This window comes from Lepidochelys kempii, chromosome 5 (genome assembly GCF_965140265.1).
Source record: "Lepidochelys kempii isolate rLepKem1 chromosome 5, rLepKem1.hap2, whole genome shotgun sequence".
NCBI classification, from domain to species: domain Eukaryota; kingdom Metazoa; phylum Chordata; order Testudines; family Cheloniidae; genus Lepidochelys; species Lepidochelys kempii.
In genome coordinates, this window is record NC_133260.1 from 5,176,164 (window position 1) to 5,188,371 (window position 12,208).

Genomic DNA, 12,208 nt, shown 5'->3' on the forward strand with positions numbered 1-12,208 from the left:
CCACTACTGAAAGGCCCTCTAGAATCGGAGAGTATTTATTATTATTATAGGTTTCAGAGTAACAGCCGTGTTAGTCTGTATTCGCAAAAAGAAAAGGAGTACTTGTGGCACCTTAGAGACTAACCAATTTATTTGAGCATGAGCTTTCGTAAACTACAGCTCACTTCATCGGATGGTGATAATCTCAACTCTGTGTGCATATAAACACATTCTAATACCCAAGAACAAATGGTTGGAACCATTGTCCATTAGTATGCCACAAAAAACTGTTACAGGACACAGAAATCAGGCAATTTAGATCCAGGGTTCCTACAACAACCGTATCTCCATCCACTTGAGTCATATATGCAGGTAAATATTTTACATTTCACACTGCTGTGTGATTTTTATGTGGTGGACCTGATTGTAATATTTGTGTACAACACCTTTTATTTTGTTATCGGAATGCAAAATTATGCCTCTGAAAAGTGGGAGGAAAACCATTCCCCTGATTGTCTCTGTTCTCATACAGTAGAATATCAGAGTTATGAACTGACTAGTCAACCACATACCTCATTTGGAACCGGAAGTACACAATCAGGCAGCAGCAGAGAGAAAAAAAAGAAAAAGAGCAAATCCAGTACAGTACTGTGTTAAACATAAACTACTAAAAAAAAAAAAGGAAAAGCAGCATTTTTCTTCTCCATAATAAAGTTTCAAAGCTGTGTTAAGTCAATGTTCAGTTGTAAACTTTTGAAAGATCAACCATAATGTTTTGTACAGAGTTACGAACAACCTCCATTCCTGTGGTGTTCGTAACTCTTTGATTCTACTGTAATTCCAGAAAATCTGGATGAATTTTTATCATACTTTTCAGAAAACTTCCCTTCGGGACAGGGAAAAAGGAAGGAAATATTATGAAGACATTTATAAGCTCATTGAAACAAGTGTTTAAAGAGAGAGAGTCAACCTGATATTAGTGAGTTTATGAATTTAAAGTATTTTCCTGTTAAAAGGAGTAAAGCCCGCCCATGAGTCTCCCTACCAACTTTTGTGGTTTTAGAGTCGGATTTTTCTTTTACTTCTTGTTGTGTGAATAACCCACACAAATTAGAGAAAATTGACTGTGCAAGACAGAGTGAAACTGATTAAAGGTGCATTACAAAGCAATTTGTGAATAAATTGAAAAGATAAACTTTTCTTCTCTAATCTCCTCTGAAGGTGCTATCACAGGGGTCTACTATTGAACCCTACCCCAAGCAGAGTTTTTACCCCAAAAAGGGAGAAATACCATAGAATTTTAAGAATAATTCACTATTGGAACAACTTACCTAGGACTGTGGCAGATTCTCCATCACTTGAACTCTTCAAATCAAGGCTGGATGTCTTTTCAAAAGATCTCCTATAGCTCAAACAGAAGTTTATGAGCTCAGTGCAGAAATTATTGGATGAGGTTCTCTGGCCTATGTCAGTAGCTCAGATTAGATGATCATAATGGTCACTTTTGGCTTTAAAATCTATAACATTCACTAGAGACTTTGTTGCTATTGATTTCATGTGGAAAGTGCTCAGATACTTGTTATGGTTAGCAGTATAAAACCCTAAAATAGAGAGAGAATCTCTTTCAGTTAGAGGCCTCTTAGGTGTAATTTCTAACAATAATTAAAATACATTCAGAAAAAAAAAATGATTTGAAGTGGATGGTGTCCCATTAAGAATGCAATGTCTGTCTCAAGCTAGAGTTACTACCACAGTACTGTAATCTGTCTCAAGATATTTTCTCCTGTCACTGCTAGTACTCTCACTAGTAATGGCTTCCCTCAGTGGGCCCATGGTTCATTTTCTCAATCGTAGAAAGCATCCGAGTCTGGTATGGATTGTGACACACTTCTACTTGTGCTGGTGAAGACACATGGTAAAAAGAGATGCCTATTAAAAGACTGATATTTTCAAATGTCCAACGAACAAATCAAGAGGCAGATGTTTCTCCAAGATTACGTGCTGTTCTTGCTGATAATTATTAACAAGAAAATAGATCATGGGTATCTTTTTCAGAAAGGCACACTTGCATGTAGCTGCTCAGGTCCCATTAATTTTAATGGGAGTTCTATAGCTAAATCCCACTCTCTGTGTTGAAAGCATAGCCCTAATGTTTTGTGTGTGTCCATTATTAATCTGCCAAAGGGACTCTTTTGTTATGGGATGGTGAAATAGTCACTCAGACGTTAAGACTGCAAGTGTTATTGTGGATATGTTTATCTGTGGGTCTCCGGAAGCCAGCAGCCTTCCCCACTCCTTAGTGTAAGGAAGCGTAGTCTGCTGCTGTCTGTTCTAAGGATATAAGGGTGACGGGAAATAGTGAACTCTCATAGTTTTGGGTACCGTTTCAATCTCTCCTTTTTGTTGCGTGGCTGATACATTTTTTTCTCTCTCTCCTTTTTAGTTAAAGGAATGTATTCGGGCTCTGGATCAGGAACACGCTCATACTCCTTTCCGGCAAAGCAAGTTAACTCAGGTAAAACCAAAAACCAAGCCAGTGATTGACACTTCACTGAACAGAGTTGAAATGATAGTAATAAAATTAAATAAGCCATGATTTGGTGACTGCATATTGTTAACCCCTTGGAGACTGGACACTTGCATAGCTTCCCAAGCATTCATTCTGATTATAAAGGAAACATAAGCATTCACAAGGTTAATGCCAGCTGACAGCAAAAGCTACAGACAGTTACTCCCCGGGGAATTGTCTATCGGGGGAGGTCCCAGAAGTTGGAAAAAGACTAATGTAGTGCCCATCTTTAAAAAAGGGAAGGAGGAGGATCTGGGGAACTACAGGCCAGTCAGCCTCACCTCAGTCCCTGGAAAAATCATGGAGCAGGTCCTCAAGGAATCAATTCTGAAGCACTTAGAGGAGAGGAAAGTGATCAGGAACAGTCAGCATGGATTCACCAAGGGCAAATCATGCCTGACTAACCTGATTGCCTTCTGTGATGAGATAACTGGCTCTGTGGATGAGGGGAAAGCAGTGGATGGGTTATTCCTTGACTTTAGCAAAGATTTTGATAGGGTCTCCCACAGTATTCTTGCCAGCAAGTTGAAGAAGTAGTATGGGCTGGATGAATGGACTATAAGGTGGATAGAAAGCTGGCTAGATTGTCAGGCTCAACAGGTAGTGATCAATGGCTCCATGTCTAATTGGAAGCCGTTATGAAGCGGAATGCCCCAAGGGTCAGTCCTGGGGCTGGTTTTGTTCAATATCTTCATTTATGATCTGGAGGATGGTGTGGATTGCACCCTCAGCAAGTTTGTAGATGACACTAAACTGGGAGGAGTGGTAGATACACCGGAGGGTAGGGATAGGATACAGAGGGACCTAGACAAATTAGAGGATTGGGCCAAAAGAAATCTGATGAGGTTCAACAAGAACAAGTGCAGAGTCCTGCACTTAGGATGGAAGAATCCCATGCACCACTTAGGACGGAAGAATCCCATGCACCACTACAGACTAGGGACCCAATGGCTAGGCAACAGTTCTGCAGAAAAGGACCTAGGGCTTACAGTGGACGAGAAGCTGGATATGAGTCAACAGTGTGCCCTTGTTGCCAAGAAGGCTAACGGCAATTTGGCCTGTATAAGTAGGAGCATTGCCAGCAGATCAAGGGACGTGATCATTCCCCTCTATTCGACATTGGTGGGGCCTCATCTTGGGTACTGTGTCCAGTTTTGGGTCGCACACTACAAGAAGGATGTGGAAAAATTGGAAAACATCCAGCGGAGAGCAACAAAAATGATTAGGGGGCTGGAGCACATGACTTATGAGAAGAGGCTGAGGGAACTGGGATTATTTAGTTTGCAGAAGAGAAGAATGAGGGGGGATTTGATAGTTGCTTTCAACTACCTGAAAGGGGGTTCCAAAGAGGATGGCTCTAGACTGTTCTCAGTGGTGGCAGATGACAGAACGAGGAGTAATGGTCTCAAGTTGCAGTGGGGGGGAGGTTTAGGTTGGATATTAGGAAAAACTTTTTCAGTAGGAGGATAGTGAAGCATTGGAATCGGTTACCTAGGGAGGTGGTAGAATCTCCTGCCTGGGAGGATTTTAAGGTCCACTTGACAAAACCCTGGCTGGGATGATTTAGTTGGGGATTGGTCCTGCTTTGAGCAGGGGATTGGACTAGATGACCTCCTGAAGTCCCTTCCAACCCTGATATTCTATGATTTTATGAATGGTGTGGTGGAGAGTTCTCTAAATTCCAGGATAAAGTTATTTTATTCCTGTGTGAAGTTCTATATGGAGAATCTTGTAGATCAGTTGTTCTGAGATGTTCATATGGTGGACAACCACTTAGAGATAGTCTCGTGATTACATTCTTTGTAGTACTATCATGCAAGCTGTAATCAGGATTACGTTACTCTAATTGTAACATATGCTTTATTCTCCCAAACACACCAGCACTTTTGGGGTGCCCAGTTAGAAAATGGGCTTGTTTAAAGGACAGATTGAACACTTGAATTCAGTTTAAATCTTATATGAAAAATCACAACAGAGGCAAGTTGTTTAGGTGGGAGAAGAGAGGGACACTTGGTTCTAAACTGTTAAACTGGATTGTTTAAAAGAAATACATTAGTTGCTGAGAATCTTAAGCTATATTTTTCCTCCTCCTCCCAGGTATTAAAAGATTCTTTCATTGGAAATTCTAAGACATGTATGATAGCTAATGTGTCACCTAGCCACATAGCTACGGAACACACCCTGAACACATTACGATATGCTGACAGGTAGGTGACTTAAATTTTCCATGTTGAGAGTCAAAAAGGAGTTATGGTTTGTGATGAAAATATTTGGATTGCATCAACTGGTGAGTTCTTAGGGCAAAGAGCAAAAAATGCATCTTACAGTGCATAAAACATAATCTTCATCTGCTATACTATTATATTGGGGCACTTAATTCTCATGGGTGTTTTAAATTCTTCTTTCAGATGTTACATAATTTAGGTCCTAACAGCTAGTAGTGATTCAAATCTCATGGTACTCCTCATAACAGTAAGGTTGATAACCCCAACATCCTTGACAAACTCTAGTTTTATTTGTATGATGGTACTTCCCAGAATATGTTAGATGCTGTCCGTACCCAGAGGAAGATGCATTGTGAACTCTTCGGGTCAAGGACTCTGAACACAAGCAACACAGAAAAGGGTGGAGGAGAAAGATAAAAGAGACAATCACCAAAAGCCATGTTAGTTCATTAATTTCCTATAGACATCAAGATGGACGTGGGTCTTGAGGAGGGGTTTTGAGGAGAGGAGAAGTAGATACAATTTCCTTCAGTTTAAATTGGTCAGAGGTATTCTTCACTTCCTAATTTAAAACTGTTGTGTATTGTTATTGTTCCCCATTGAAACAGCTGCTGCAAACCTCCACAGAAGTAACTGCATTTCTGTAGCAGATGATCTGATGCCTCCATGGATTAGCCAATGATTAAAATCCAAATTGTGACATTGAAGTCAATATTTAATGTACCAAAGTATTAGTTTGACCTAATGATATTGTAAATTATTTGAAAGCATTTAATTTTTCTAATGCACAGTCCTTATTTACAGGGTAAAAGAACTAAAGAAAGGGATTAAATGTTGTACCCCTGTCACAAACAGATGTCGGATAGCTGGAAATGTATCTCCAAAACGTATCCAAAACTCTCCTTCCACGCACATGGGAGATAAGAGCTCTCCAAAGAAAGTAAAACTAGGACTCCATCATCCTTTAAGTTCTTTGAGAATAAAGGCATCCCCTTCAGTATTCCATCCAACCAATGTCCCTTTTTCCTCTACCCCAAAAGGAGCCAAGGGTCATGTCCACAAAGGAAATCTGAGCTCACCATGGCTCAGTCGCACCAGTCCCATTAAAGGAATGCTAAAGATAGGGCATCCTGTGAAGAAAAAGATTGATGATCTGACACTGCCATCTGAGAAGCATCATACTGGAAAAGATTTTGTTGTTGCAACAGCTGCAGTCCCAGAGACAAAAGAGAGTGGCCAAGGAGATAATTGTATTCAAGATAAACAACCTGTCAGATGCCTGAAAATACAGACAGTGCAACCTGTACAAAAGCAGCTCATTTCCAGAGATGGCTTTTCCTTTGGAGATGGCAATCACCCATCAGACAGCAGTCAGCGCTGTGCAAATGTTTTTACTAAACCGTGCATTGAAACTTGGGCAAATCTCCCTCCACATCAGAAAGAAAGGGAACAACATTTGCGCCTTTACCACCAGCAGTTTCAGCAGCTACCTATTCTACAGCAGAAGTTGAACTATCAACCACTTGAGAGATTTTTAGCCCAATACAAGCCCCAGGAAATTACAGTTAAACAAGACCGGAGCCTTCCTCCCACGGACTCACAATGCAAAGAGGGGATGCTGCTGGAAGACCTGGACGACAGTGATTTTAGTGAAGACTCTTTCTCACCTATATCCAACCAAAGGAAAGTTAAAAGAAACACCAGTGAGAGCAGCCAACTTTCATTTTTCCTTCATCAGAGAGAACAAGAAAGTGAGGAGGAGAAAGGCCGAGAGAGACAGGGTTTATTGTTTGAACATGCAACACATACACAAGAGCATGAACTTAATGACAGTTGGGACTATGGGAAGGACTTTACATTTCCAGAACCAGGGGAGCCTATTATAGATGGAGAAAGCAGCAAGACTCAATCTGAGTGGAGCACAGAGGACGACTTCACTATTGATTCTTCTGTGAACAATAATACTGCAGAAAAACCTTATTGCTTGCGGGAAGAACTTGTCCATAACTGGAAAAACAGCAAGGATTTACCAGCTGATCACAAACAATACAAATCTGAATGCAGACATCTAGTTTATCCTGGTGAAAGCTCCTCATTCCCAGAAAAGGGGACACAAAGTCTCCATGTTCTCCACACATTGGATTCGGGGACTACAAAATGCAACAAGGTCAGCCTTCCGCATGCCCAAAGGGAAGAATCCATCAAAGATGGACAAGCTCCAGTTGCAGGAAACGTAGAAGGGAAGAAACTAAAAAATGGAGCTAGCCCCTATGGAGCTTCTAATACTTCATCAGAATTCACGTCGGAGCTGATGGCCCCTCTGACAAGGTCATTCCTTGATAGTGAGGAGGCAGCTGATCAAGAAGAGGCTCTCCAAGTGAAACAGATGTTGGAAAGAAAAACCTGTAGCCCCAGCAAAAGATTAGAGGAAGAGGACAGGCAGTTTCTCAGAAATAAAGCCTCACCAACAGGCAGCATGCCTGAGCTGGGTGAACAAATGTACCATGATGAAAGGAAGTCCACTCTGCAGCACTCCCCACAAACTGAGAACAAGCAGCTCTCACAGTCCTGTCATGATGCAAAGCCTTCTTGTAGCCTTGGAGGTTCATCTCCATGGAACACACATCAAAGTTCTATTAATGGTTTATTTGTCCGAGATGAAGACTTGACAGAAGCATCAGCATCTGTCAGAGTCAAAAACCCTTGTGGAGAGAATGAAGATGAATTGTTTCTTCATAACTTAAAGTGCAGAAAATATCTGGATAACAGCAGGCAGTATGATGCCGATGCTGAGAATACCACTGGTAGCCTGTTGAGCGGCCCAGAAAAATCTAGCATGGGTAAAGGACCCAACATTGGGCCTACGTCTCAGACTGTACATGCTGATTTGCCTGAAAAGGGTTATTTTTCATGTGCCCCATCCATTCTGAATGCAGGAAGAGTGGAGTGTACAACTTCATCCCCCTCTAGAGAAAGCAGCCCACTGCAGCCCAGATCAGAATTCAGGAGCAAGGACTTGAACCATTCTGAAGATACATTCAAGTTGTCATTCAGTGGTGAGGAAATAGGGCTGCTTAAGAGTAAACTGATGCAGAGTATTTTTACCCAAGACTGTGGTGATGCTGCGGAACGGGATTCAAGATCCGTTACCAGAGAGATCAGATCATTAGCAAATCAAAACACTCGCCCAAATGCATCCATCATTAGCGCCCAGATCAATACGTCAGAAACATCAAACTGGAACAGAGAAGCGCTGGGAAAGGCTCAGTAAGTTTGTATCTAGTACACTATCTTCTGTTGCATGGACTAGAGACACTGACCACACACATTGTACTTTTGCTTAAATGTTTTATATGGTGCTATACGTATTTTACAAACACGTACACACACCTTTTTGGAGTCAGATATATAGAGAAGTTGTTAGATAACTACTGCATCCCTACGGCAACAAATATGAAACGGCCAGTCCAGCTAACCAGATAGCAAAATCAGATACCCACATTCAAGATAGTAAAAGCTAGCCCAGGGGCGGGCAAACTTTTTTGCCTGAGGTCCACATAGGGTTTCTGAAATTTTATGGAGGGCCCCTCCCCTGTCCCCTGACTGCCTCCGGGACCCCTGCCCCTGACTGCCTCCCGCTGCCCCATCCAACCCCCCCTCCTTCCTGGCTGCCCCCCTGAAACCCCTGCCGTCATTCAACCCCCCTGTTCCCCGCCCCCTGACCACCACCCTGAACTCCCCTACCTTCTATCCAACCCCCCCTGCTCCCTGCCCCTTTACCGCACTGCCTGGAGCGCCGTGACTGGCGGCACTACAGCCGTGCCGCCCAGAGCACCAGGACGGGCAGCCGGGCTGCCCGGCTGGAGCCAGCCACGCCACCGTGCATCACAGAGCACCGGGTCAGGCCGCGGCTCTGCAGCTGCGCTGCCTGGCAAGAGCTCGCGGCCCTGCCCCCCAGAGCATTGTACCGGCGGCGCAGTGAGCTGAGATTGTGGGGGAGGGGGCTAGCCTCCCTGGCCAGGAGCTCAGGGGTCAGGCAGGAGGGTCCCGCGGGCTGGATATGAGTTTGCCCACCTCTGAGCTAGACATTGCCCTCCCGTTATCTAACAGACATGGATCTAGATGAACTGGCTGTGACTCAACCCCTTTCAGACAGAAGCAGTGCTTGCTGGCAGAGAGAAGCACCTAGAGAAGTTAATAGAGGTGTCTGCACTGTGTATGGAAGGTCATGTGCCAGACTTTCACCAGCATGGTTCACAGTCTCAAGGTCCTACTGGGCAGCATTTTTGCTCCTGGATTCCAGCTGGTAAGAGGCATTATGGGCCACTATGCCATCTATGACTAGCCAAGAAGCTTGTGGGCCACTCCCCTCTTAGTCATCCATGGCTAGACTACTGCAATCCACTGTCCTTGGGACTCAAACTAGTGCAGAAAGCAGCTGCTCAACCTTCTGTGTGGTGTGGGCCAGCATAAATACATAGCTTCTGTGCTAAAGTCTCTGCACTGGCTACTTGTTTACTTCTAGACTCAGTTCAAGGTGTTGAAGACTCTGCTGTGATGACGGGGTACAAGAAAAGAAAAGACCAGCTGAGAAGTGCTTGCAGCTGAAGCCTGTTTAAATGCCCCAGGCCAGCTTTTCAGTTGATGTAAATTGGCATAGGCCACTAAAGTCAACAGAGCGACATAGGTGTACATGACATGAAGATCTTGCCTGGAATATGTTCAGTGGCAGAGCTTTCCCAGCTGAAGCCCTCCATCTGTGGAATTTCTTCTCCTTAGAAGTTTGTCAGAGCCCACTCATAATTGTTACAGGTGGCACGGAAAGCTATGTAACCATCATTTTTTTGTTATGTTAATTAGGCAGGTTGTGATTCAAGCCCATCGAGAGCAGCTGGATGAAATGGCATCCTTATGTTTTAAGGAAGAGACCTTGATAAATCAGATGTCGGCAGCAGTAAGTGTTTCAAATGATGACTTCAGTGCTCACTGAACTTCTGTAAGAATCCTAAAGAGCATTAATCAGAATTAGTGACATCCTACCCATCAATTCCCATTCTCAGTCTCTCCCCTTTTTTGGAGCCGAACCTTATCTGATCCCCGAGTCAGATTTTTAGGAGACTGTTCAGTTCCAAGGCTTGTTGTGCCTTGGCTGATATCCACTCTGCCAGTTACTTGGCTAGAGATTGAGAATGACATGCTGACTATGAACAGTTTAAGTTAAAACATCTTTTTCTTATCTCATACTAGTCTCCAGGGATATCACAGCATTCAGAATGCTTCTACTTCCCACATGAAGCTTTTGTCACTGCCATGTGGGTCAAATTACAGTCAGTAGTTCAGAAAATCAGCACACCGGTGAAACATGATGTCTCCCTGTATATAGACATTAGTAAAAGGTCCTCACATATCAATCTCTCACCTGGGATTCCCTTACCTGTCCCACCACAGATCTGCTGATTCCTAGTCAGCAGGGCCTCGCTCACCCAGTTCTTTCCACTGTGTCTTGCTCCATCACTGCAGCTCTGGCTTGCTTCCCTCAGTCACACTACGGATTCCTTAGGGTAGTGGTTATCAACCAGGGGTACATGTACCCCTGAGGGTACCTAGAGGTCTTCCAGGGGGTACATCAACTCGTCTAGATATTTGCCTAGTTTTACAACAGGCTACATAAAAAGCATTAGTGAAGTCAGGACAAACTAAAATTTCATACAGACAATGATTTGTTTATACTGCTCTACATACTATACACTGAAATGTAAGTACAATATTTATATTCCGATTGACTTATAATTATGTGGTAAAAACTAGAAATTAAGCAATTTTCCAGTAATATTGTGCTATGACACTTTGGTATGTTTATGTCTGATTTTGTAAGCGAGTAGTTTTTAAGTGAGGTGAAACTTGTGGGTATGCAAGACAGATCAGACTCCTGAAAGGGATACAGTAGTCTGGAAAGGTTGAGAGCCACTGCCTTAGGATATCCTTGTCACTGTTCAGGGTAACTGCCCCTTTATTCCCCCTTTAGGGTCCAGGCAGGGTTCCCACTCCAGGCTCCTCTCCTATCCCCTCTCTGGGGTGGAGACCCATGTCTCTCTCCCTCCTGATCAGGGTATTTCCAGGCTGTACAGTTCCCAGACTATGTTGTGATATTGCCAGCAAAAGACAGACTGCCTAAGCAGGCCTGTTTCACTTCTCTCCTCAGAGAGAGTAAACAGTGTAATTGACCACAAGTAAGTTATCACCCAGCTCATTCTATGAAAATACATTGATCCTTAAGGTAAAAGCATTACAGAGAAAATATATTAAAATAATTAAAGAAGCTGCATGTATGCTAGTAAGCTTACCAGAGATCACCCCAGCTGCAGCCAGGGCTCAAGGTGGTGATCAGTTCTTCAAGCTCCACCCAGGGGGTTTTTTGTGGTCACAAGTTCATAACAGCTTTCACTCAGAACAAGCACACTCATTAGTAAGTCAGTTACTCCTTTATTCAGTTTGTCTGTGAACTTCCCTTAGGTAAACAGGTGAGCAGCATGCAAACCCCCTCCCCCGCACCCTGCCTCGCCCCTGCAAAGCTTCAGAGATTGAGTCCATATGAGGGAGTCTGCAATCCTCTTCTCCTAAGTAGTTCCTAGGAATTCCACTTCACATATATTGTCCCAAAAGATCAATCAGGTCTGCTCCATTGTTCAGCATAGTTTTTTGAAGCTCACAATACTTCCCAGAGATTGCATTAATCCTGTCTTCCTCCTAAAGAAGTTACATGCAGGCCCACAATAATACTTACTCCTTTGCATTTGTAATGAACTCCTAAAATACTCAGACTTAGTTCAATAAGGCTTAACTTAGTCAGTTTTCTCCAGGATATCACAGGAAATTGGATAACTATCACAATCCACACCTTGGGTTTTAGTCCCATTACCTTGTGCAGGCATCCACACAGCCCCACGTGCATCATCACCAGCCAGTCCTCTCAGGTTATCCTCTTCTCTTGCTTGTAAAAGCACACAGCTCTCATCTGGTTTTGTAACAAGCCCCTCTGCTCCTCTAAACCCAGGATTGTTTTACTTTACATTTCCCAGATCAAGGTCTTGCTGCCTTTTCAGCTCTCTGTCTGTATCACTGAAGCTAAGCTCCCCTTCTGCATTCCCTATTGTCAAAGGCATTTTAATTCCAAACAGCTTCAAACTTCAAGTGTGGCTGCAGGGACTCTTGCCTCAGAGAATTCAGAATGGGAGCCACCATGTGGCAAGTCTACCATGCTTTCCAGCTGACAGCACTGGTGCTTCTTTACTGAACAATGTTTCCAGAGATGTTCAGTAAGGGGCTTGACAAGAGGCATCCTAATACTCCATTTGTTTAGCCAGAGGCAGCTCTCCTTTTTTAAAATATTTAAGTTATTCCTCCTGAATTTCTATCATTCACTGGAAGCGACTTG

At 43.2% G+C, this 12,208-nt stretch overlaps 1 protein-coding gene across 1 annotated transcript in view; it reads left to right on the forward strand.

The window, feature by feature from the left end:
- The window catches only part of KIF24 (kinesin family member 24), a 40,963-nt gene that overhangs the window by 23,907 nt on the left and 4,848 nt on the right, over positions 1–12,208 (forward strand). Inside the window, exons 9-12 of the mRNA XM_073343385.1 lie at positions 2,423–2,494; positions 4,646–4,755; positions 5,578–8,040; positions 9,634–9,727. Of these exons, the coding sequence (XP_073199486.1) occupies positions 2,423–2,494; positions 4,646–4,755; positions 5,578–8,040; positions 9,634–9,727 (2,739 nt within the window). The remainder of the gene's footprint in view (positions 1–2,422; positions 2,495–4,645; positions 4,756–5,577; positions 8,041–9,633; positions 9,728–12,208) is intronic.